Source organism: Podarcis gaigeae, assembly GCF_964106915.1.
Source record: "Podarcis gaigeae genome assembly, chromosome: 5".
Classification (NCBI taxonomy): domain Eukaryota; kingdom Metazoa; phylum Chordata; class Lepidosauria; order Squamata; family Lacertidae; genus Podarcis; species Podarcis gaigeae.
Genome location: NC_139681.1, coordinates 85,190,879 through 85,216,264, shown reverse-complemented (window position 1 = coordinate 85,216,264; position 25,386 = coordinate 85,190,879). Strand labels below are relative to the sequence as shown.

The 25,386-nt window shown below is 41.6% G+C and overlaps 1 protein-coding gene and 1 long non-coding RNA gene across 29 annotated transcripts in view; one reads left to right on the top strand and one right to left on the bottom strand.

Annotated features, from left to right (window-relative positions):
• MECOM (MDS1 and EVI1 complex locus) overlaps nucleotides 1-25,386 on the top strand; it is a 470,676-nt gene that overhangs the window by 356,384 nt on the left and 88,906 nt on the right. Inside the window, exon 1 of one of the 28 annotated variants that reach the window (XM_083739216.1) lies at nucleotides 24,955-25,113. The exons of 24 other annotated variants lie outside the window; for them this stretch is intronic. In XM_083739216.1, the coding sequence (XP_083595342.1) occupies nucleotides 25,063-25,113 (51 nt within the window). In that variant the 5' untranslated portion in view covers nucleotides 24,955-25,062. Of the gene's footprint in view, nucleotides 1-24,954; nucleotides 25,114-25,386 lie in introns of those variants that run through there. 3 more of the 28 variants (XM_083739181.1, XM_083739185.1, XM_083739184.1) reach the window with 3 other exon arrangements.
• The window catches only part of LOC310845117, a 127,501-nt gene continuing 118,676 nt past the window's right edge, over nucleotides 16,562-25,386 (bottom strand). The window contains exon 3 of the long non-coding RNA XR_014564472.1: nucleotides 16,562-16,661. This is a non-coding gene — a long non-coding RNA (uncharacterized lncRNA). The remainder of the gene's footprint in view (nucleotides 16,662-25,386) is intronic.

Sequence of the window (25,386 nt, the reverse complement as noted above, 5' to 3'; positions counted from 1 at the left end):
TATTCTGATATTATTAGTATCATAATATTTTAAAATTGTGTATTACAAAGTTGAAAAATGTAACTTTTTTTGAAAACGAAATAGTAGCTTATGCAGTTCTTTATGTTCATTCTTGTGAAATATCTGGTGTTGGTCAGTACCTAAATCACAGTAATGAATTACAGAGACATTGGAGTTTCCATCTGATAAAAATTTGATCTAATATGTCAAGTTGCTCCCACACTATGGATTCTCTACAGGAGAGTCAGTTCCATGTAGGAAGTTGTATGCATTCTGTGTGGCAAGTTTGTGTTTCATTGTGGATAGGTGCACACTTCTTAAGTAACCCATTGTACCTCATTGTAATGGCCAGGCTGTATTGTATCAAGCAGCCTTGTATGCTCTCCAAGTGGCAGGATTATAGTGAACAAACAAGACTTTGCAGAGACAAAGATGGAGGAATGTGTAGATTTAAAACAAGATAATTAAAAAGGTTTCTCATAATGAGGAGCACTTGTGGGTCCTGAAAGCCTTGGGTCACCAGGTTGCCAGAGGTGACAGATAATGCAACATAAGAAGTATAGGGGGAATTGCCTCTATTTGAAGAGTTTGTCATAAACAAATATCAGATCCATTGGGAATCTCGGAACTGCTGCAAAATGAATTAGAAGGTTTATTTGGATAGGTAATAATTATTTCATTAGAGGGAAAAGAACCATATTCACTTTCAGCTGTGCTGAAGTGTGTGTAAGATTCATTTTGTAAATGTTATACACACTTACGGATAGCTAAAGTGATTACTTTTATGTTTTTATGTTTTACTGTTTTTGTATATTTTATAATATTTTGCATTTTAATGTTTTGCAAGACACTTTGAGACACTTCTCAATAAATAAATTTAAATAAATAAATTTTAAATCAATTTAAAATCAATTATAAAATAAATGGGACTTACTCCCATATAGGATTCTACTTCCAACTCTCAGTTGTTACACAAATGTCCGAACATCTGCCCGCTTGTTTTCTGTGTTCTTGAACGACAATTTTTGTACTTCTGAAATGTGCGTTATGAGGTACGTAAGCAAATGGCCCAGGCCGGCCCTCTGACTATAACATCATTGTTGTAGTCACTCAGAATGCCTGGGCCTCAACATCACTCTTGATCCTTTCTCACTTGATCCTTTCTATCAGAAAACATTTGCCCGTTGTTTAAAAGCAGAATTGGATAGTGCAATTCAGTGTAGTGTGAGAACACAAATTGGTTAGAGCAAGGGAGTAGGCAGTTTCTAAGGGATGCTGAGACTCGAGTCCACCTAAAAGTCCTGCTCCCTAATTCAGATATCCTAAACCAAGCTTTGTTTACTGAGTAGTGAGAAAAATGCACTCTTGTCATGCTGATTGTTATTCCATCACATATTACTAGATAAAGCTATGAAAATCAGTCGTCCGACAGCAGTCCATGCCCTCACTCCCCTGTAATGAACCCATTCTTTTTCTTCCCCCTGATAATCTCACCCTGAAAATCTCAATGTAAGTACTTGGCTGTACGAACTCACTATCATTTATTTGTCTTGTACCCTCAGATTAATTTAGCACCATTTTTAACAAGCCAAAGGCCAAGGTTGTACAACTTTGTTTTACACACTTGCCATGGAGACTGTTCCTACTTTCTCTACCCTTCCTCCTGAGCTTAGTGTTGTCAGCAGGGAATGTCCCTAGATGTGTGTTGTTCTTCTGAGGGGCTCCAACTCCCTCAGCATTTCAGCATGACAAAACCAGGCCTGCACATTATCCATAGTGGATGTGAGGGATACTCTGGCTGCTTCTTCACCATTCAAGCTTGCTTCTGCCCAACAAATGTCTGAACTGGGACATTGGATAGTTCTTAGAGTGGAATTGAAGCCTTCCTCACAAACTGGGCACAAACTAGAAAAAATTAGTTGCCATAACCCATCAGGACTTCAGTTAATTGTAATTATTCCAGTCTTATGATTCAGTAAGAAGCACTTACAACTGACTTTTGCTGAATATTGCTCCAGTTGTCTCTAGCTATGCACCTACTATGCTGCAGAATAGCGATGCAGAAATGAGTCTTTCTTTCTTTCTTTCTTTCTTTCTTTCTTTCTTTCTTTCTTTCTTTCTTTCTTCAGGATTATTTTCCCCCAAATTGCCTTTCCATAAAACAGCTGCTTACATTTAATTTCCACCTGCAGAGGTTCTGTTTTCAATGGCAGAAAATGTCATTTATGCAAGGAAAATGCCCCAAGGTGTTGTTCTTTTGGAGGGTAAGTTTTATGTGTGTACATTTTTCCTACTGACTGGTGAGCAGTCTTCTGAGTGTAACTTTACCCCTCAATAAATAATGAAGCAGGGTGGTACAACTGCTTGATGCTTGGTAGATATTGATTAGTTTCTGCCAACATGAAAATCTCGTCTGGGTTCTGTAATTTCAGAGGACAACCTGTTGAAAGCAAATTAATTATGCTGTTGCAGTTGCTTTGCACAACTGGCAAAAGAGGCTTCAGGGCACAGGTTGTCACTAATGTCATCCCATAGCCACAAAGGTACTACTTGACTACCATTTGCCTGATAGTACTGGTCAGTGGATAGATGAGAACATCAGAGTGGGGGCAGGGAGAAGACTGAGTATGAATGAAGGTGGATGGATTACAGAGCTAAACCATAGGGTGGACAATCCAGAGGCATTGTCCATCACGGGGCAGATTCTGAGAAACAAAATCCATCCGAAGGGGCTGAATGAGGACACAGGCAGACAAAGAAATCTGTGGACTGGGAGGAAGGCAAGGAGATGAGCAGGAAGAGGCAAGCTCAAAAGCAGAGTAATATGGAACAAGACTAGGGAGTCATTCAAGCAAAGTTTAGCCCATGTCGAGGCAAAGATCCAGACCTAATCATAGACTAGCAGCATTAGGAGGAAGCAGTTGGATACTTAGGGGATGTCAGGATGGGATGCTGGGACCTTGGAAGACAATTCTGCTAATTCTTCGGCCAGTGGACAGATTAATGAGTCTCCAGTTCAGGTTCTTCCTAGTGCTAACACCTTTGATCCCATGAGCAAACATCTTCATGCCTCCATTGCTCTGAGAATCAGTTTTAATTTTCTGTTGGAAGCAACCTGATGGAATTGTGATGACATCCTTTTTTCACAACTCTGTAAAGAAATACAAGAGCCCTCCATCAAATGCTAGGCTTGAATGAGCTGTGAGAAAGAACAAAACAGGAATGTCAGATACTTGTAATATTGAAAAGCAACTGATAAGAACATTTCACAAGAACTTCTAATCTTGTGATATTTACTTTAATTTTAAACCTGTGCCAAGCCATCTGTTCACTCTGGCAGTGCCATGAGAATCCTTCAGGTTCAGCCCCACCTCTGTTTGCATTTATCCAAATATTATATCTTCTTTCTGTTCCTTTTCCAGCTTACAAATGCTTCGCCTCCACAGGTGCATGAAGACAACAGAAAACACTGATTTATCTTTCCATTTCTAATTATGGTTAGCAGTTGCACACAGCTGAGCTAAATTTCCATTTCATCCTTTCCAATTGGTCTTCCTTCTGCTGTTCCTACTGCTGCAGGGTCTTCCTTAAGTATATTTTCTTCTGCATTTTGGACTTAAAATGTTTTATATAGGAAACTAGAAAGCTGCCTTATACCATTGGTGCATCTAGCTGAGTATTACATACACCAACAGGCAGCAGTTTGCCACTATTTCAGACAAGAATCTTTCCCAGCCCTACCTGGAAGTGCCAGGAATTAAACCTGGAATTTTTGCATGCAAAGCATGTGTTCTACCATTGAGCTATAGCTCTTTATCACTTTTTGGCTGTTGACCAATCATTGAAACCAGGTGAATGGCACAACATACATTTTCAGACTTTGTCATAGGATCCACATGACCAAAAAATTGTGTGGTGGTCATTTGGGAAACCTGAATATACAGACTTCCAGACGATGACAAGCTAGTTTCATACACCTGCTGCCAAGTACACTGTTTTTCATTCAACATTTTTGACTGGGAAAACCACACTTGCCGGCATTTATAAAAACTGAATAATTGTGTGGCAGTGAGTATACATAACTGGCTTCTTGCCACAGGCTGGAAGCCACCACATTCAGGCTTTATAAGTGGCCATATTCTCAGAGCTACTGAGAATACTGAGATGACTGTGGCAGTGAGAGCAATGTGCTTGCTTTTCAGCAATTTCAGATATTAAAAGTAAATCAACAGGTTGGAATAATGTAATATGCTTTGTGTGGTGCTATCCTTGAAACTTCAGCTGATCCAAGATACAGAGCCTAAGTTCTGGAAGGCACCAGGAGATTAGTCTGTATTACTAGTAATATTACTATTACTAGTAATATTACTATTACTAGGAATATTACTGTTACTAGTTACCAGGATTCTCTAAGATTCTTTGGGAAAATCCATGACATTAAGCCTTAACAGTTATATCTTCGCTAAACATAATATCCTGCAATATTAAAATTGTTATATTACTTAGAAGGAACCTTCAGGGGAACAAAAAGTAGCCTTTAATTTTTGCCTTGTTTCAAAGTGCCTATTCATTCTTTCTCTCAATCAGGAATGTATAGGCTTTGGATTTGTATATGACAGTTAACCTGTTTCACGATCAGTGCCAACTAGACTTAGTCACAATAATTGCGAATTTGAGAGATGTTGGCATGCACTAACTTGTAAAGGATTTATAAATGGCTTGTACAAGTATTTTTCCAAATGGAAACAGCATCAGAGTTCTACATTGCGAGTGGCTTATATAGGAAAGAGAGGTATACAATTGCCTTTCCTTCTAAGCAGGCATATTGTAGATGCTAGACAGTGGAAATCAGTGAAGGGAGACAACTATTGAAAGCAAACACAGGCTAAGAAAAAGCTGCTTTAGATTCTTTAAGTTTGTGTATGTAAGTGGTTTGATTTTTAAAAATAATAATAAATGCATCTTTCCCTACTGCCACCAATGACATCTTTGGTTTGGTACATTACTGGCAGAACTTAAGCAAAAACAAAACAAAAAAGCCAAATTTTATCTGGCAGAACTACCAGTATTTTGTGTTTGCCTATAAATGAATTAATGAGAGTAATTTCTTGAACAGGTTGTTGAGCACCCTTATCTTCACCTATGCTATGGTCTCAGTTTATGCCACTCTTATGAATTGGCAACCCAGTAAATTCTGTTTACTAGCACTTTGATGATCAACACTTAAGGGGCAGTCCTCAATGCAATGACGACAGGGACTAAAGTTTTATGGGGTTAAACTTATTCAACAGTTATTGCCCTTTCCCACGAATTTCTAGTTTGGGTGATAAGTCTTCTAACATAGAATTGTATACACATCACTTAACTACAATTCCCAGGATTCCTTGGAAGAAGCCATTACAGTTAAAGTGATGTAAAAAACAGTATGAGATTGGGCCAAGTGTTGGACATGAACCAGAAGAGCCCGGGTTCATATCCCTTCTACGCTTTAAAACTCTTTGAGTCACTTAAGTCAGTTATGCTCATTCAGCCTAAACTACAAGGATTGTTGTGACTATACAGTCAGCTAAATCTCCATGTAAACTACCCTGAGCTCCTTGGAGGAAGGATGGGATACAAATTTGATAAATATATCTCTGTCCCACTTTCTTACACTTTCCCAGCTCTTTATCCTTATTATTCGTCCCATTTGTCTTTACTCCTGGAGAGATGAATCCTGTGAAATTACTTTTGCCTGCCTGTTCTTTTTCCAATTCCTTTTAATGCACATACCTATATTAAATTCTCAATTTCTTTGTCAGACTCTTTGAAATTTGGGGTAAACCCTGTCTAGCCTCAGTAATTTAAGAATCTTTGGGAAGTTTTATTTTCTATCATTATTTTGGAATAACCTTGATTTTTCCTTTCTAGGGAGATTTCTGTTCCTTTCATCAAGTCTCTGAGACTGAGAATGAGAATGAAAACAAGGGGAAGGGAGGGAAAACCTATACAATTCCCCATCCTCTGTCATGGAATGTGCACTTTTCTAATGCTGCAGTCCCATGATGCTTACCTGAGAGCAAACTCCACTGACCACAGTGGAAGTTACTTGAAGTGCTGGCATAGGTCAGATCAAGCTGTAATGCAGGAACGTCCATTGTGAGACCGTGTGCTAGTCTATGATTCATACAGCTAAGGAGAATTCATAAATATTCTATGTGTATAGGCTAGCCAGTTTTCCAGTATTCTTCTGAACCATTAAGCAAAACAGTATTCAGATATGAGAAGCCATGGCTTTCTATCCTGACTCCATCCCAGCCAGCTAGGTTCTCTAGGCTCCTCCCCCTGGCCCTGGTTTTGCCTGCACCGGTGCAATCTGCTGATCTGGTCACATTTCAGCTCAAATGTCAACAGTCCTATATATTCAAAGTGTACACACTTGTGTTTATGCAGCATCCAATGCGCTCCAACTGCTTTGGGAAGGAGTGTAGAGACATTAACTACAATCCATATTTAGCCTGTATCTATCCTGTTGTTTCTTATGGAATACTGTGTTTTGATTCATTCTCTTCCCAAACCATTTTTAATCCAAACAGAGAGGGGGGCGGGGAACAGCCCAGATGCATTTTTAAGCTGCTAATGTGTGCATATGAAAAAGTTTGCCTTGGAATGTTTCCAATGAATATTTTGAAGTAGTTCTATGGTGAGCATTAATGGTAAAGGGACCCCTGACCATTAGGTCCAGTCGTGGCCGACTCTGGGGTTGTGGCGCTCATCTCGCTTTATTGGCCGAGGGAGCCGGCGTACAGCTTCCGGGTCATGTGGCCAGCATGACTAAGCCGCTTCTGGCAAACCAGAGCAGCACACTGAAATGCCGTTTACCTTCCTGCCGGAGTGGTATCTATTTATCTACTTGCACTTTGACGTGCTTTTGAACTGCTAGGTTGTCAGGAGATGGTGAGCATTAGGTTCATTTAAAAACCTTGCATTCATTATTTAGTTAATTCTGTGGTTTTCATCCAGTATGCTGTGGCACCTTGGGGTGTCTTGAAGGATGGTCAGGGGTGCTGCGGGCAACCCTGGCCTCTGCCCCTGTTTCCTTTCCTCCCTCTTCTGATGCCCTCTCACATCTCTGCATCCCAAAGGCTTGCACAGCTATTTGTTGCAGCAGCCCTGGCCACATGCTCCCCGGGTGAATGGTGCCTCTGGGGCTGGCCAGGGGGTGCTTCCCAGGCTCTTGTGGGGCAGTGTGAGGAGGCACCTCACTTTGGGGTGGGGGTGGGGCAGCTCAGAGACCAGGAGCGGCTGCTGTGACTGCCCAGAGTCAGGAGAGGAGGCTGAGGGAACCCTCCACAAGAGAGGAGTTAAAACGTCTGAGTTACCGGTAATTAATTGCATTTACATCCTGCCTTTCCCCCACTGTTGATTAGCATACATGGTTCTCTCCTCCCATTTTATTCTCACAGTAAGTCTGTGAGTTAGGCTAGGCCAGGTGAGGTCACTACCTAGCTTCATAGCTGAGTTGGGTTTGAGCTTCAGGTCCAAAACTCTAGCCCACACTGGCACTCTCACTAGTAATATAGCCAGGGCTTTTTCAGCTGGAACTCCCCGGAACTCACTTCCAGCACCTCTCAGGTGGGCACCATTGCCATTCTAAGACAGCGAGGGTGAATATAGCCCACTCTCCGCTTCCAAGTAGGGTCAATATTTTCAAACTGCTCTGTGGGAAGTATTAGGCACAGGACCTATGCGTTCAAATAAAGACCTTACAGCTGTAAAATAGACCTGCCCTAAGGGTGCTGTGGTTTCATGCGAGTGTTTCACACAGCTCTGTGGAGGACATTACCCACAAAACTCCAGTGTCAGCGCAAAGACTTTGTGATATATCTCCCCAGAGATTTCAGTGCAGCTATTAAACTGGTGAATAGCCTTTTCCTCAAGTATGACTTCATGGAGCTAGCAGCGAGATACCATCTTGTCCTTTGTGTTTGTGCTAGATGACATTTTAGTCTTTCTCATGAAACAGGCAATGCTGCTCTGGTTCCAGACTAGAATAGAACACCGGGTTCACTCTGTCTGCCTCTGCCCCCGCTCTAGTCTGTTTACTGAGATAAACATCTGATAAGACAGAGGAAGCTGGACCAATGAAGGGAAGCCAGCAGCTACTTCAACTTCTCCTTGCCTTGCTCACACTGGTAGAATATTGCTGGAGAGGGAATTGTTTCTGTACCTCTTATGGAAGGACACTTGACATTTACTTTTTCCTCCATCGGTGATAAGAGATAGAAGGAAATTTATGTCATTGCTCTTTCTTATTTGTGACTAGTAGGTCAAAGCAAATAATGGATATAGTAATATAGATTTATATATGAAAATATATGTGTAGTGCATGTACTCTGAAATATTTGCAGAAAACAAGGAGATTGATTTGATTGATTCATGCCATGCAAACATAATGTACACTATAAAATATAAGGAAATGTTCCCATATTATTTAGAGGATCAAGATGACCACTTCACCACAAGCACATTCAATATAGTTTTAGACATTAATTTTTCTTTAAATGCCTCCCTCATGTTTGTGAGAATCTGTTCTAAATGGCATATTCAAAAACAAACTGCTGTAGAGAACATCTGTTTGTTTTGTTTTTTCACATTCAGGGCAACCTTGGACTAGAGCAGTATTTAAGGCCAATGTGTGGGGGGGGGGGGGACAGAGTGGACTTCAGTAGCTTAATGGCAATGCTGAAAATAATGTAATATAAATCTGCAAAAAAGGACAAATGCTTTCTCTCTCTCAAAGCACATTGTATTTGGCAGCCTTTGGAAAACTTCAATGTAAACATTAAAAAAAAAAAGAACCAAACATATTACTGCAATTTCTGCCTCAGGCACCAATCAACAAAGTTATTATTGCATTTAGAAAGAAACAAGAAAGAACATATGGTTATTAGCCTGACTCTTGTGCTTCCTTTTTCTTTACATTCTTGAAAGGCCATAAAACAGGGAAATAAAAAAGTCATGGATGTGTAGTTTTTTTAACTTTATCTTCTGAACATTAAACATCATGTTTCAAATTTCTTATGGTACATAAAACTGTTTGGTCTTGCTGTATCATGTATACAGGACTTCAAAAAGTAAACGAGACAGTTTAGTAGATGTAATAGGTGTGTAACAACCACTCTTTAGATCTCTTGTATTTTGTACAACATCCTCTGGTTCCCAAAGGTGCTTTTAACATGATATCTATATGGCTATTTCTGAAGTCATTTATTTCTTTGCACGGCGAAAGAAAACTGGGACTAATTAGAAAGTATAGTCTATCTTGCTTGACAGTTGTTGGTGTTTGTTACTTTTCTCTGTTTCAGGTATCTTTCTGCCTTCATAAACATCTTGCTTGAGATGTGACTGGAATAGTGGTGCAGTATGGATATCACAGAAAACCCCTACAACTATAGTCTCTGCTCATGGAAATTTAGTATGGGCAAGGACTGTGGTTTAGAGTTCCTTTCTGAGGATGGATTCATTTATTATTTTTATGGTGATTGCAGTAAATCACATACTGACGGTCAGTACATCAGTGCCGGCCACCCTTTGCAAATGTTGAGAAACAATTACAGACAGTACCCATCAGTGAAGGAGGAGCAGATAAATATGCTTTGTAGTAAGTCTGACCCATCTAGCTTATTGTTGTGTATTCTGACTAGTAGCAGTTCTCCAGGATTTCAAAAGAAGGTATTCCCAGTCCTACCTAGAGATGCCAAGGCTTGAACCTGGAATCTTCCATGTGCAGAACTCTGCTATAGAGTTATATCCCATACCTATGAGCAGGCATCCCCAAACTTGGCCCTCCAGATGTTTTGGGACTACAACTCCCATCATTCATAGCTAACAGGACCAGTGGTCAGGGATGATGGGAATTGTAGTCCCAAAACAGCTGGAGGGCCAAGTTTGGGGATGCCTGCCTAAGAGGAAGGGCAAAGTTAGTATGTGTGATTCTTTTTGTTTTGTTATTCTTGTATTCATCTAACTATTCTTCCAGTGAGTTTAAGGTATCATTTATTGAGGTCCTACAACCAGGTGTGTGAAAGGCCTCATCCTCCTTAATTTTGGTGGTGTAACTATAGCAGGTGCCTGCAAATCATTCCCCATGTAAATGGAGTTTAGTGGGACATTTGAATCAACTCCAACATGATCTTAAGCAAGGGTACTTACTGGCAAAGATCTCGAGGAGAATTGGTGCTAATCATTTATTAACATATTATTATTATTGTTGTTGTTGTTGTTGTTGTTGTTGTTGTTGTTGTTGTTGTTGTTGTTATTATTATTATTATTATTATTATTATTAAATGGTTCCATCCAGGAATAACTTCAGATGGGGAACTTCATAACTGAATCTTCTTCTTCTTCTTCTTCTTCTTCTTCTTCTTCTTCTTCTTCTTCTTCGGTGTGTATATGTGTGTGTAGATCTCAGGATGATTCACATCATAAAAATACAAGGTAAAAACACGAAATACATAATAAAAACAAGAACAAACCAAACCACTAATCCCCCACTGCCTCCAACAAAAGCAGCTAAAAGGAGATGGGACGTTAATCGGCCAAAGACCTGGTTGAAGAGGAACACACACATGGGAGAGGGAGAGATAAAAATTATTTGTAGATAGGAAACTAGATGTCAGGAAGAAGTGTTTCAGCCTAGTCACCTTGCTGATATGTTAGTTTTATATATTTGGGAACTACCGGTATTTGTTCATTGATAATCATTCAGCCCCCATGGAATCTCCTGCAGTCTTCAAAACAGAGTAGCACAGTTCTGGAATAATTTTACTACCAAATTTATTGCTTATATGAATTGGATTCCAAATATTTTAAACACAACAAATGCATTTCATTTTTAAAGTAATGAGCAGTTGATTTCTGAAGCTTTTGGCAATGTTGCTGTCACAATCCCATAAACAGAGAACTTTGGGACATAGAAAATGGATTCCAGGTTTTCCTCCCATATTGCGATTAATAGCTAATTAACTAAAATTCCAGCTCCCAAACCATACCATATTAAGTCCTATTGTTAGGTGGTATGCCAATGCAGCTCATAAACTTTAGATGTTACTATTACAGTGAGAACTAGCTTGGTAAAATATTATGATATTCCAAAGAAGTAGGAGTTCTTCCAGATACCAGGCCATTAGAGCCTAATTATAATCTTAGGTCCCTCTTTGACGTCAGCAGTACTTGGGTGTAAATAAGTGCCTTTGACTTGCTAAAGGCAAATATTTGGCAAAGAAAATAAAGATAGTAGTTGAGAACCAGGAGAGAAAGAGAGAGAGATCACGTTAGATTTGAAGTGCCTGAGTAAGTTCTGGCCAGCATTCAAGGTGGTAGGAAAGGTTTGATAAATAAACTCTTATGAGAGGCTGTAGAGTGCTGTGCAGATATGAATCAAAATTATAAAATCAATACATATTGATCTTTATATATCATGTGAATAACAGTGGCTGAGATGCTCCAATTTAACTTGTCTATTGCTCAAGAGTTAGTGGAAATAACCACAAGTGGGATAGGAAATATTGCTGCTCATTGGTGAGATTACTTAGCAGGCCAGAGATTAAAGAACTTGTCTTGTTGCACTAGGGGGAGAAAAAGAGGTTGTGAGTAGTTATGAATGTGTTCTATGAAGAAAGAACTGAAAGGACACAGAAATGGAGAAGAGAAATGTAATTAGCAAGACTGTGAGGGTTAAGTATGAAAAGCTATGTTTGGGAGATCGTTATATATAGGACGCTAGGAACTGCAGGCTAAGGACTACGTAATAAATTTAAACCACATAATCAACTACATAATAAAACTGTAGTGGAATCCAAATGATTAGACTTACAAGAAGCATTATGGGAGCAAATACTATCACCTCTTTCAAGACTGCAAGTGATTTCAAACTGTTTACTGTGCTACAGCAACCTGAAAACTGAACAAAGAGAAAAAACAAAAAAAATTCCTTCCAGTAGCACCTTAAAGACCAACTAAGTCAGTTCTTGGTATGAGCTTTCGTGTGCATGCACACTTCTTCAGATAAACAAAGAGAGTTGTTTATAATTTGGTGAGCTAGGCTATTGTAGAATGTAATAGCGCAGTGTGTATATCTTTGCTAGAGAACTAAATTGGTTTAACAGATATTCCCTTTTGCAAAGGAACTCTGGGAACTGTAGTTATGTGCGTGGAGGCTCGAGATCTGAAAAAGAGAATTCTCAGCTCCCTCATCAAACCTCAGCTCCAAGGATATATGACTGTAGGGTGTGTTTGTGTGTATTCATAAGCTACAACAACTGATAGACATGTTGGAGCTTTCCTGATTATGGAAGACAATGCCACAGTATTCCATCAGCTTCTTTCTCACAAGCAGACCACTCTCAAGAAATAAAAATACAGTGGTACCTCAGGTTAAGAACTTAAATCATTCTGGAGGTCCATTCTTAACCTGGAACTGTTCTTAACCTGAGGTACCATTTCAGCTAATGGGGCCTCCTGCTGCTGCTGCGCTGCCAGAGCACGATTTCTGTTCTCATCCTGAAGCAATGTTCTTAACCCGAGGTACTATTTCTGGGTTAGCAGAGTCTGTAACCTGAAGCGTCTGTAACCTGAAGCATCTGTAACCCGAGGTACCACTGTAGAACAAATAAGCAGTTGGTTGTAATGACAATTACCCAATGTAACTGTAATGCTAGGGCAGTTCCCTGCTTCCGCATTTCCCTTATCTCACAGCTAGACAGGGTTTAGTCAGGAATTGTGTGTTTAGGAAGCAATGTGGCATAATGGCATAATGGTGGGCAGAGAACCAGACTGTGTCACAGGAATAATGTTGTAGGTCAGTATAATCCCCCCCCCCACCTAGTTGAGTTTATGGCACAGACAAGATACAAACCATGCATGTTTAATCAGAAGTAATGTCCTAGGATCAATGGCATTTACTCCCAAGTAAGCGGGTGGCGCTGTGGGTTAAACCACAGAGCCTAGGACTTGCCGATCAGAAGGTCGGCGGTTTGAATCCCCACGATGGGGTGAGCTCCCGTTGCTTGGTCCCTGCTCCTGTCAACCTAGCAGTTCAAAAGCACGTCAAAGTGCAAGTAGATAAATAGGTACCACTCCGGTGGGAAGGTAAACGGCGTTTCTGTGCGCTGCTCTGGTTCGCCAGAAGTGGCCACATGACCTGTACGGCCAATAAAGCGAGATGAGCGCCGCAACTCCAGAGTCGGTCACGACTGGACCTAATGGTCAGGGGTCCCCTTTACCTTTTTAAGCATACATAGACCTGAAAGCTTAAGACACTATTGCTACAATTTAGCATTGATGCTACCCAAGTTCCAAATCTCAAGGATTTGTACTGGTTATGAATACCTAGTTGCTAAGGTTTAGCCCATGTATAGTGGTCTAACAAACCTGTAACAAACAATTCCATATTTCATTGCCAAATATAAATGATATTTAGCACCATTGTCACAACTTGGCTCTGTGGTAATAATTCTGCAGACTGTGCTGATCTTTACTTTGCCTTTAGCAAGGTTTCTATCAAGTTTTAGGCCAGTGCCTTTCTGTAGAAGAATTAATCATTGTAATTAAATCTCTCTCAAGAACAATTGGATGACTCACACTTCTGAAATGTTCAGGTTGCTGAGATGATGAGTCGATTCATTAGGAACAATGTTAGTTCATGACTTTTTCTGTTCAGCTTGAAATTTTAATTCCAATAAAATGTAATATGAATTCTAATTGAATGCCTTTTTATGATCCATTTCAGTCAAATCAGATAGAAATAGCTGTGTTTCTTTACCATGGAACTGGTGAAAATGTAGAAAAAATTAATTTTAAGTATAGTTTTTTCCTGTGTTTGCCTCACTCCAAGGAGATTTTTTTGGATTTACCTCTCTGAAAATCTGAATCAAACAAGTTTACAAGTTTCAGAAAGAACCTGCCTACACTTAGGGAGCACACCTGAAATGGTAAAATGAACACCTGAAAATTTTAAAACAAGTTTTTGACTTTTATTGGGTGATAAATTGGTTTTTTGCTATATAAAATCCACAGGTGCTCATGTCTGTTTATTGAACATATAGCTGAAAAGTGAACTATATTAAGAATTGTGTCAGAGTGGTCAGCCACCCGTAACAGTCGTTAGCACTGGATTTCTAATTATGCACTCATATAGTTCTTTATTGTGAACAATTCTGCTAAGCAGAATTCTAACGTGCTGGAAAAGTCAGCGTTTACGTGCCATCTTGTTGATGTACTCTGTTAAGTTTAGAATTGCTTTTATTTGCTAATTGACTATTACATAGAATTATAGAAGTGTAGAATTGTTGAGTTGGAAGGACCCTGAGCGTCAACTAGTCCAACCCGCTGAAATGTAGGGATCACAACTAAAGCATCTATGACAGGTGGCCATCCAGCCTTTGCTTAAAAGCCCCCACCTCCCGAGGGAGACCATTCCAATGTCGAACAGCTCTTACTGTCAGAAAGTTCTTCCTGATGTTTAGTATTAATCTTCTTTCTTGTACACTGGTACCTTGGATTAAGAACTTAATTCGTTCTGGAGGTCCGTGCTTAACCTGAAACTGTTCTTAACCTGAAGCACCACTTTAGCTAATGGGGCCTCCCTCTGCTGCCGTGCCACCGCTGCGTGATTTCTGTTCTCATCCTGAAGTAAAGTTCTTAACCCAAGGTACTATTTCTGGGTTAACGGAGTCTGTAACCTGAAGCGTCTGTAACCTGAAGCATCTGTAACCTGAGGTACCACTGTAACTTGAAACATCAGATGCATTTTCACGGCTGCTGGGGCCTGGTTGTGGGGTAAGAGCTGAGAAACCCAAGTTCAAATTCTCCTTGGGCATTGGCTCAATTCACAGACATATGCTTTAGATGGTTGTTATGTAATAATGCAACAAGGAGTTCACTATACTTCTTTGGTAGCAGCTACCTGCTAGGAGATTACGACTGAAAATTCGGAGAAACTTTCTGCCAATAAGAGCTGTTCGGCAGTGAAACAGACTCCCATGAGACGTGGTGGACTCTCCTTCTTTGGTGGTTTTTAAGCAGAGGTTGGGTGGCCATCTGTCATGGATGCTTTAGCTGAGATTCCTGCATTGCAGAGGGCTGGACTAGATGACCCTTGGGTCCCTTCCAAGATTCTATGATTCTATGAATTTCAGCATCACTGAGGGAGACTACATTACTTATGTATGTAGTTATAGATGAACCCTTAGCTGTTGTTTTTTAAGGTAAGAAAATAATTAAGAGCCTAGAAATTTTAAAATGGTGTTGCGGAGGTGTTGTAGAAAGTCAGGCCTCCATCTTGTGCCACATGTTAGGCAGTGGCGTAGCGTGGGCTGTCAGCACCCGGGGCAAGGCAAGTAATTTGCACCCCCTAACCCGTGGATTTGCGCCCCCTAACCCTAACCCCCAGATGTTGCGCCCGGTGCGGCCGGCCCCCCCTGCACCCCCCATGCTATGCCACTGATGTTAGGAAATCATCCAGTAGGTGCCACTGAGCCTTAGCCACTAGATGGGAAGTCTAATAATACTGCTTGTTGGGGACAGAAATCACTGGTAGCAGTTTTCTCCTTCTGTGTTGGAACTCCTATTTGGGGACTTCCCTGGCTTTTTTCTGGCCCATGTAGGACCAGTCTGGATAGTTAGCCTTCGTGAAGACGTTTTTATCCCCCAAAAGTTTTTGATTGAGTTTCCACTGAAATGGGGTTGCATTTTAATGTTTTAATGTTGTGTTTTAATCTTGTTTTTTAAGCTGTATTTCAATCAATTATTTTATATTTGGTGTTAGCTGCCTTGAGCCCTGTCTTGGCTGGGCAGGGCGGGGTAATAATAATAATAATAATAATAATAATAATAATAATAATTATTTAACAGCAATTCCCCATCAAAGGTAGTACTTGTTAGACTGGGTGGTTGAGCCCTGGTCCACTCAGTTGTTTGTTGCAACAGGATTGCATGGAAGAGCTAGGAATAAGCAAAACAATCTATTTCTGATCTGCATCATATTTGTTTAGCATTTAATCTGTCCTGTCCTGTGTCTGCATTACTCTGTGATTAAAAGCAAACAAACATTTAAATCTGTATTTAAAAAAAAAAAAAATCTCAGTATATGCAATTTAAACATATTCTGAGCCAACAAACTGCAGTGGAACTTGGGAAGTATAATTGCCATTGAAATCCATGTTCCTGTCTGCACATTAGTCTATGAGGTGTGGTTCAGGTCAGTTTGTGTTGGAATTGGACTGTTATTCTACATCTCAAACTGTTTTGGAAAGTTCTCTGAGTTTCAAAATAGATTTGCTAGGTGACATGGGGGATCTGCTGTTTGAAATGCAGAAACCCAAAGTGTTAGGTGCTACAACTAGTTGTGTGATTCTTTGGAACTTGGCCATAGTTTTGAGATAAACATCATGTTTTGGAAGAGTCACTTGCATTTTACATATAGAAAGGAATATTGATTGCAAGGAGTTACGTAATTTTTTTATAGCTGCCACTAATCTTCATAATTCAAGTTTGGGTTCTCTCTCTCTCTCTCTCTCTCTCTCTCTCTCTCTCTCTCTCTCTTAATTGGGATGGTTGTTTAATGTTTCTTGAACTGGAACACATGCATCTGGAGCCATCAGAGTAACTCTGTTGGATGCCTGTCAAGAAAGAATACCATCATATAAATCCTATGTACACACTTGTGTTTCTAGGATAACTATGAAAACAATATGTAGATTATTTGACTATCATACTCGGCTGATTAGTGTTTAAGCATTAAGAGTGTCACACCCAGGAAAGAGCAAAGGAGAACAATGTTTTGAAAGAAACATTGAGTCCTTAATAGGACGGGTCCAAAGGAGCTGTTCGAAGATTTCTGCTTTAAGAAGTCTGAAATAATGCCATTCAAAGTAATGCTCGGTGCCTGCCGTCCACCTGACACTCCAACTATGTTTTTAAGACAAACATGTACACACACAAACTCACACACCAGATAGCTATTGCCAGCTATTGCCTGGATAGCTATTGTTTCACTTTGGTGTTTCAATAATGGCTTTTTGCGGCTGTCAGGCTAATGTTGCCTACAGTCAAAAGCAAAGCAAAAATATTGCCATCTCCTAAATAAATACGTAAATGAAAAACAGTGATTTGCCTTTGGTCGTTGTGCAGGACCATACTCCAAATGTGCTGCCTAAAATGTAAACAGATCAAAATCTCAAATGAGTACCAAATCTTGCGGTTATTTCTGTTTCAAAGTTTAATTAAGTCAGGGGAACAAGCTGGTTGCTAACAGAGCATCGGGGGCTATAGTGCGATCTGACCATTTCTAGCATGTTGGATTCCTGGACAATAATGGGGTGCTAATTTTGAAAGCCTACACCACTGTCCCAAAAAAGATGTTGTAGAAAATCAGGCCTCCAGCGGTCCTGGCAGAGCCCAGACTGACCCTTGCAAATGAAAATAATCAAAAGTAATTAGAAGCGTGCTGGATTACTCCTCGGAGATCTGAGCGAGAGAATAAACATGCCGGAGCCCTTCGAGCCACTGCAAAGGGCCCATGTCTGAGCTGTTAGGTGCCCTGACCTTGTCCACATAAAGATGTGATTTATGAAGTGCAGGGCACAGCAGCAGGGGCTTCTGTCTTCTCCAGAAGAACCAAATTACTGAGGTGGAGATTAACATGCTTTCAGTTGGACCCATTTCCAGACCAAGGGAGATTTTTTATTCAGGAAGAAAGAAAGAAAGAAAGAAAGAAAGAAAGAAAGAAAGAAAGACCCCTTTAATTTCCTCTCTTCTCTCTCTCTGTCTTTGGGGCTGTATGGAAAAAGAAGCCGCTAAGGTTTTGTTAGTTAGGAGGGAGTTCATTAAAAAGAATGGATGGGATATATAAATATGTCTAAATATGAATTGGACAAATGCAGGTTTTTGCACTCCTTGTTAGGCATCTTATTGGCAGGGGGTTGCCGCATCTAAAACTAGGTCTGCATCTTTCTCAGTTAATATAAGGACAAATTTGCTAAAATCTTATCTGGGCATTGGTTTCAGAAAGGGTCTGCTACTAACTTTTAAAGTGAATTAGCGCACAGTCAAACCAGTGAGCTCCCTTCCTTTCTTTCCAACTTGGAATCTAGCTTTACTGAAAAGATAGTGGTGAGATTTTAAGGTGAGCTTGTTATCCAACGACTATGGTATTTAAAGAAGAAAAAACTCTGCTACCAGCTACTTGTCTGAATTCCAGCCCCCCCTTCCCCTTTCAGCACTGTCCGCTTGCAGAGCGGCTGTCCTCCCCAGGAAGCCTATTAAAAGTGGACAGTGCAGTTATTTCATCTGGCTTTGCCTGGGCTGCTTTTCTTTTTGCTTTAATGATGTGCTGGAATGCACCATACCCATAGGGTCTCCATTAGAGGAACTTTTACTTTGGGGACAGCCATGAAGTTTAAAGGCTTAAAAGAGGCATCAGTTTACATTCTGGTGGGAATAGCTAGCAGACTGCAGTACTTATGCCTTACTGCCACTACTATTACAGAGGCTTATTTAAAATAAACAATTGCTAAAAAAACAAAAAAAATGGCATGTACAGCCAGTGGCTTTTCTGGGAAAATTTGGAACTCTGAACACATCACAGAGGTGTCTGATAAAGATAAATCCAAGGATGCATTTGGATCTTTTTCAAGCAGTGAGAAAACTGAGCAACATGGAACATACTCTGAAAAAATGAGCTCTTTTTTCTGGGAAGCATCCCATGCTTCAAGTTATTTGCAAATGTACCGGTACTTACCTGAAAATGGGGGAAGCTGTCTCCCAAGTGTTCCTTTTGACCACTAAGGAAAAGAAATTGCATTAGGAACAAGCTTCCCTCTCTTCACCTATAATCATGTATTGCAATTGTAATGCTACAGATAATAATAATAAATAATAATAATAAATTTTATGTATACCCCACTGAGTTTACCCAAATAAAGCTGCTTACAGTTTGTCTCTTGCCTCTGCCATGAACTTACCACAACTACTCCACCTACAATACAGGAATAATAATACTGACCTATTTACTTAGGGGTTTAGTGTAAGAACAAGGCTTTGGCCCTGAAGGAGTGTCTCCACCCCCATCGTTCAGCCCGGACACTGAGGTTCAGTTCCAAGGGCCTTCAAGAGGTCCCCTCACTGTTAGAAGTGAAGTTAGAGGGAACCAGGCAGAGGGCCTTCTCAGTAGTGGCACCCACCCTGTGGAATGCCCTCCCATCAGATGTCAAAGAGTTAGACAATTATATGACTTCCTGGAGATATCTGAAGGCAGCCCTGTATCAGGAAGCTTTTAAAACCTGATGTTTTGTTATATTCTTTTATACTCTGTTGGAAGCCACCCTGAGTGGCTGGGGCAACCCAGTCAGATGGGCAGGGTACAAGTAATAAATTGTTGTTGTTGTTGTTGTTGTTGTTGTTGTTGTAACATATATAGACCAGTTTGAGCTATCTGAATCATAATGAATAAAAGTTTGCATACTATTATTCCTGCAAACTATTAACTGTAGAGACCGATATGGGAGAGACATGTAGGTGGGGCAGATGAGGGTGTCCAGTTTTGCTGCTGCAGGTGTACCATGACATTTATTCTCTCTGCGTTCCTCCCAGCGGTCATTCCTCCTCTGGGGTACAATAATTGTATCCTCTGGGATATGGTTAAGGGAAAGACAAAGAGAGGAAAGGGAGAGATAATTATAACAAAGGATAAATGTGAGAAAAAATAGTATTGCTGATAACATCTGAACAATGAATCTTTTGTAGATCTTTAATAGCTATGTCACCAACACATCTTTGATGTAAAACATTTCATAGCATGGAGAGCCAAGGTGATTTGTGAATTTCTTTCCTCTAAGGCAGACTAGTGTGAATATATACAGAAGAGGGCTTAGGTTACATGGGAGTGGTTTGCCTATAGCACTCAATGGTTGAAGTGAGTTTTGCAGATTGAATTGCTTAGTTCAAACTGCTCATTCTCTTACCTGCTGCTAAGGAGTAATTCATACATTGCCAGGTGCTCATGCCTCATGGCGTCTGCCATGCCACTGCTGCTACCAGTTGCATCCAGGAGTGAGGCCAAGTGCAGAATCCATTATCGACAAGCCAAATAATGATGGTATAGGCGGGAAACTTGCAATATGCAATAAGCCCTGAGGTTTGGAGTGGCATAGCTGGCATTGGAGGGGAGATGGTCTGTGTGAGCATGCTGAATCACATGTGAAGAATGAATGTTACAGCTGCTACAATGAGGGCAAGGGCTGCAGTGTTAGAATCAGTATGTATGCAACACTTGTAAGCTGCCTTGAGCATGGTTTGAACTGTGGAAAGGCGACATACAAATAAAATTATGTATGCACGTATGATTAAAAAGGATAAAACCTCCATGTTCCATCCAGTGATCTTTGGAGGAAGGCTGGGATCCACATGCGATTAATAATAAAGCAGTAGCATTCATGTTGTTCCTTCTTTTGTGACAGTTGTGCAATTCTTAACTATGCGCTAATGTGTATTAAGGCATAAATCATATGGAAACATGGTTGGGAATAAGCCCCGCTGAACACAATGGGACTTCCTTCTGAGAGAACCTCCATAGAATTTATGCTGTTAGCATTGTAAGGCTCTTCCTGCACCCTTCATTGCTAGTGGATTTAGCTAATTGCTGTGGAGGATGGTCATGTGCATTACATCACTTACTTAAAAATGTGTTAAGCGACACCTGCTGCATTTGAAGGTCCTCCTGATCGTTCTGCTGAGTGCTTCTGAACTTCTGCCCCAAAGTCCTGCCCTGACAGCACCACTCATTATTGCCACCACTCTTGCACAGCAGGAAATGGAAAGGGGGGGGGGCGCTTTGGTAGGCCAATCCAGGGCTAACTCAATTCTGAGAACTCTAGGACAGTAACTACCACCCATTGTGATGGGCTTCTATTTGGTGTAAACTTCTCCGTTGTGCAGTTTTCTGTGCACTATCATGATGGATGTAACATGCTGGTTGTACACACTCATGCACTGGATGTCACACTGGTATGTGCTTTTTTCTGCCCAACAAAAAATAGAATAAGGTTCTATACACTAACCATTGATAGTGTTCAGACTAGTGGTATTTTTGGGGGGGTACTCAAGGGTACACAGTACCAGTAATTCTCTTTAGTTGTTACAGTAAGTGTCACACTTTTTAACAACAACTACATGGTGAGTACCGGCACCTATTTTTCTGGGGAGGAAATCACTGGTTCAGACCCTTCAAATTCTGATCCCTCTTCCAGCTGATTTAGAACACCTCTGCTAAACTCACTGTGTTCTTCTGTTGTTACAATCACATTGTTCTGTAGACTTTACACTGGCTTCCTATTGCACTTTGAACCAACTTTAAGACTAAGGCTGATTTTTAGAGCTCTCTCCACCTCAGCCCAACTATATTTCTTCTACATGGCTCCCTTACTATGTGTTCTGCCCAAACTGGTCTGCTATTGAGCCCCTTTGGTCATCACTGTCTCTTTCTCCCTTTCCTGCCTGTGTTCCTTATGCCAAGACACTCTAGAGTAGCCATTCGCTCCCTAGTCATCAAGCCACCTCCCTTTCAGCAACAGGGTGAGCTCCCGTTGCTCTGTCCCAGCTTCTGCCAACTTAGCAGTTCAAAAGCACACCGGGGCAAGTACATAAGTAGGTACCACTACCACAGGAAGGTAAATGGCATTTCCGTGTGCTCTGGCTTCTGTCATGGTGTTCCATTGCACCAGAAGCAGTTTAGTCATGCTGGCCACATGACCGAGAAAGCTGTCTGTGGACAAATGCCGGCTCCCTTGGCCTGAAGCGAGATGAGTGCCACAGCCCACAGTCACCTCTGACTGGACTTAACCGTCCAGGGGTCCTTTACCTTTTACCTTTACCTTACATTCTTATTATAAATCTATCAGGTATGGACACACATTAAGCCTCATGTGAAAATGCCGGAGGCTAAAATCCTGAATATATTTACTTTACTTGGAAGAAGGCCCCAATCAATGGGACTTATTTTGTATAAACTTGGTTAGAGTCATGCTGCAAAAGGTGACAATGGCTGCATATATTTATCTAGAAGTAAGTCCTCCTGATATCACAGCTCCCCAAGCTGTATGATGGTTGTATTTGCCACATTCACACTGGTGAATGTGGTGGGTGCTCCTACGTTGGAGGTTTGTAAGCAGAGTTTGGAGGGCATCCGCCATGTATGATTTAGTTGAGATTCCTGCATTGCAGGGGGTTGGACTAGATGACCCTCGGGGTCCCTTCCAACTCTTCAATTCTATGAATATATCTTAGGTAAACTGCACGACTAAAATGCACTATATCGGAGAAGGTGAAGGAGGAGAGCCTCCCAAGGAAAAATGCAATAACCCTGGTCCTTCCTTCCTTGCGTTGCATTGGCATGATAACATTATCAGCCTAACCCGCCTCGCAAGAGCCAACCGCGGGGCTAAAATGCCGCTGAGAAGGAAGGATGGGGCAGAAATGTGAGAAGGCCAAGTACATTGCGAAGTTCCTTTGGGGTGGAATCCGCATCCTACTGAAAGCAGTGGCAGAGCTCCCATTGCTTTGAGTGGCTCTCGATTGCACCCTTGGGGAGCAGCACTCAGCCGATACCTTCCACTCTCAGCAGCCGCCAGCCACCGCCTTGGCTCCAGCGCCTGGATGAAAAGTACCTGCAAGCTACGAGCCCGACGCGGCTCGTGTTGCTTTAACACCAGCGCGCGACGCCATCTACTGGCCAGGAGCCGCATGTTCCCTGTTTTCCTCCTTCCAAACCAGGGCAAAGACATAATAATACATTGGGCTGTGTGGGTATGTGTATAAAACGTCCATCCTTTCTATGAAATCATGATTTAGCCAGAGCCTGTTTCTAACCCTCCCCTGCCCTCCCGCCCCCGCTTCTGTGTGTTTTATTCCCCGACGTTTCCGCCTTTTCGCAGCTCGTTTGTTCAAAGGGAGAATGAAGGTGCGCGCTGCGTGGGATCGGTGGCGTTGGAAAGGAAGCTTCCTCCTATCAGGACCTGTGATCAGGCCTATGTGGGCTCGAGCAATCAGTTTCCCAGATTACTTGTATTTAATACACAATGCATCATAAAACAAATCCCTCATCCTGACAGGAAGAAAATAGAACAGCTCATAGCTCGAGCTGCTCCAATTTATGGCTAAATTTGAAAAAAAAAGAAAAAGGAAAAAAGGAAGGAAAGAGAATGAGGAGGCACCAAGAATGGCACCAAATTGCGCGAAGGCAGGAAATCAATAAGGACAGCAAAATCGGGACCTGGGGAGACTCCCGAACTTAACCTTCCCGTGAAAGAACCTTGGGACGTATCTTCTGTGAGAAGATGTTATTTACAAAGCGTTTGGTTTTGCCCAACGGCTGGGCGGGAGGGTTTTCTTCCTCTCCCCCCGCCCCTCCTGGAACAATAGCCATTATCTGAAATAACAGTTCAATGTCACAGATAACAGGCCTCGGAGACGAATTAATCATCATCTTTTGTCACTTTCTCCTCCGGCCCCCGATGGCCCCGCCCTCCCTTCTCCTAATCTATAAAGTGAGAATTAGATTTGCACTTTAAAAAAGAAAAGAAAAGTTGAGTGGCACCGGGAGGCGAAGTGCGGGGTTTCCTCCCCGATGTTTGTACATGTTCGCATTTACGAGACGTTAGCTGTGTATCCAAGCGCCACACAACCCTTTGAGCCGCGCCTGCTCCCCCTCTTCATTATTCAGGCTCCCTCTTGCGCGTTTATGTGCGTGTGTATGTGGCAGACGCGCATCGCGGCTTCTGTTCATCGCAATGCTTCTGAATCTGCATCAAACCCAGAGCTGAAGTTGAACTCGCTGAGAATCTGCTGACTTGGGTGCGCGACTTTGCTCTGCTTAAACCGCTTTGCTGTCCCAATATGTTTCAAATACAATATCAGAGGGAGAGAGAAAATTATTAATCCTGCAGCTAACTAGCTCGCCCTTTCATTCACCAATTTTGTTTAAAAACAATGGACGCAGTACTTGATGCTGTTTACCTGCTACATTCCCCAACCCCTCAAAACGTATATTTACAATTACTATGGTCTTGATGTGATATGTAGGAAAGTCTCAAGGGGAGCCAAAATACATCTTAACTATTTGTTTTCTAGGTTTTCATGGGAGAAAGCTTTTAGCTTTAGAGCTGTTTAGAAACCTGTACCAGAAATCTACTAACGAAATCTCAAAATTAGAAGGCTAATAACTCCAGCCACACTACTAATTTCTCCCTTGTAAAGTGTCTTGCGAAGCACAGAAAACGGTCGTGAGATGGGGGAAAGCCGTTTGTTGAGGACTGCGTAAAGGTGGCAAATGTAGAATTTTATTAACCTCTCTTCTGCTTAGGGGAGGTGGGGATGAATTTATATATCTCTTTATAGATCAATCACACCCTTAGAGCCATTGGACCAACCAGTTTTCGCTTTTTCTAAGTAAACAAACAAGCCCACTTATTAATATACTGAACTTCAACTCATTTCGTTATTGCTACCGATACTAATTTGCAAAAGAGCGAGCGAGCTGCTGATTTGTGTAAAACTCTCCCTAAATAAACATTCCCAGAGAAAGCTCCGCGTTAAGGGAGTTGCACTTTCTCTGAATACACCAGAAACAAAAAAACAAAAAAATGAGGTGGCGATGGGGTTTCTTTCCCCCCTTTCCCCCTTCCCTGCGAAAGAAAAAGGAGGGTGGAGAGGAGTAAAGGGGGGGGGGCTCCTTCCGTCCAAGATCTCCCCATTGGCCGGTGATTACATGGATGAAACTGACATGTTTAAAGGGGACGGGCGCATCCGTAATCAGTCTGCCTGGCTAGGACTTCTGTCTGGGCGACCTTCTTGTGACCTCTCTCGCCAGAGGAGGCTGCTGTCACTTTAAAAATTTACTGAAAGAGGAGCCTCTGTCTGGCTTCCGATCGGCGAGTGGGGGGGGGGAGATACCTCTCCTCTCCTCTCTCCCCCCCCCTCTCCCTCACTGGCCGGAGAGAGCGCCTTCTCTCATTAAAGAGACAGCTCATGAAAGAGAACCGCCTGTCGGCTGAGGGTTGCAAGAAGGGATCTGGGGAGGTAGTTTTTAAATATATATATTTGCTTTCGTAGATTTTCACGGGTACAGGAATGCAGGTTTTGGTGTCCTCGGGTGTCTTCCCGTGTAAAAGTTGGGGTGTCTAGGCGACGTTCGGCCGAAAGCACCAGCCTGAAGATGACGAGTGAGACCTCGTCGAAACGTCGCCTAGACACCCCAACTTTTACACGGGAAGACACCCGAGGACACCAAAACCTAAATATATATATATATATATAATTTTTTAAGCGGGGGGGTCCTTTCCAAAGAGAGTC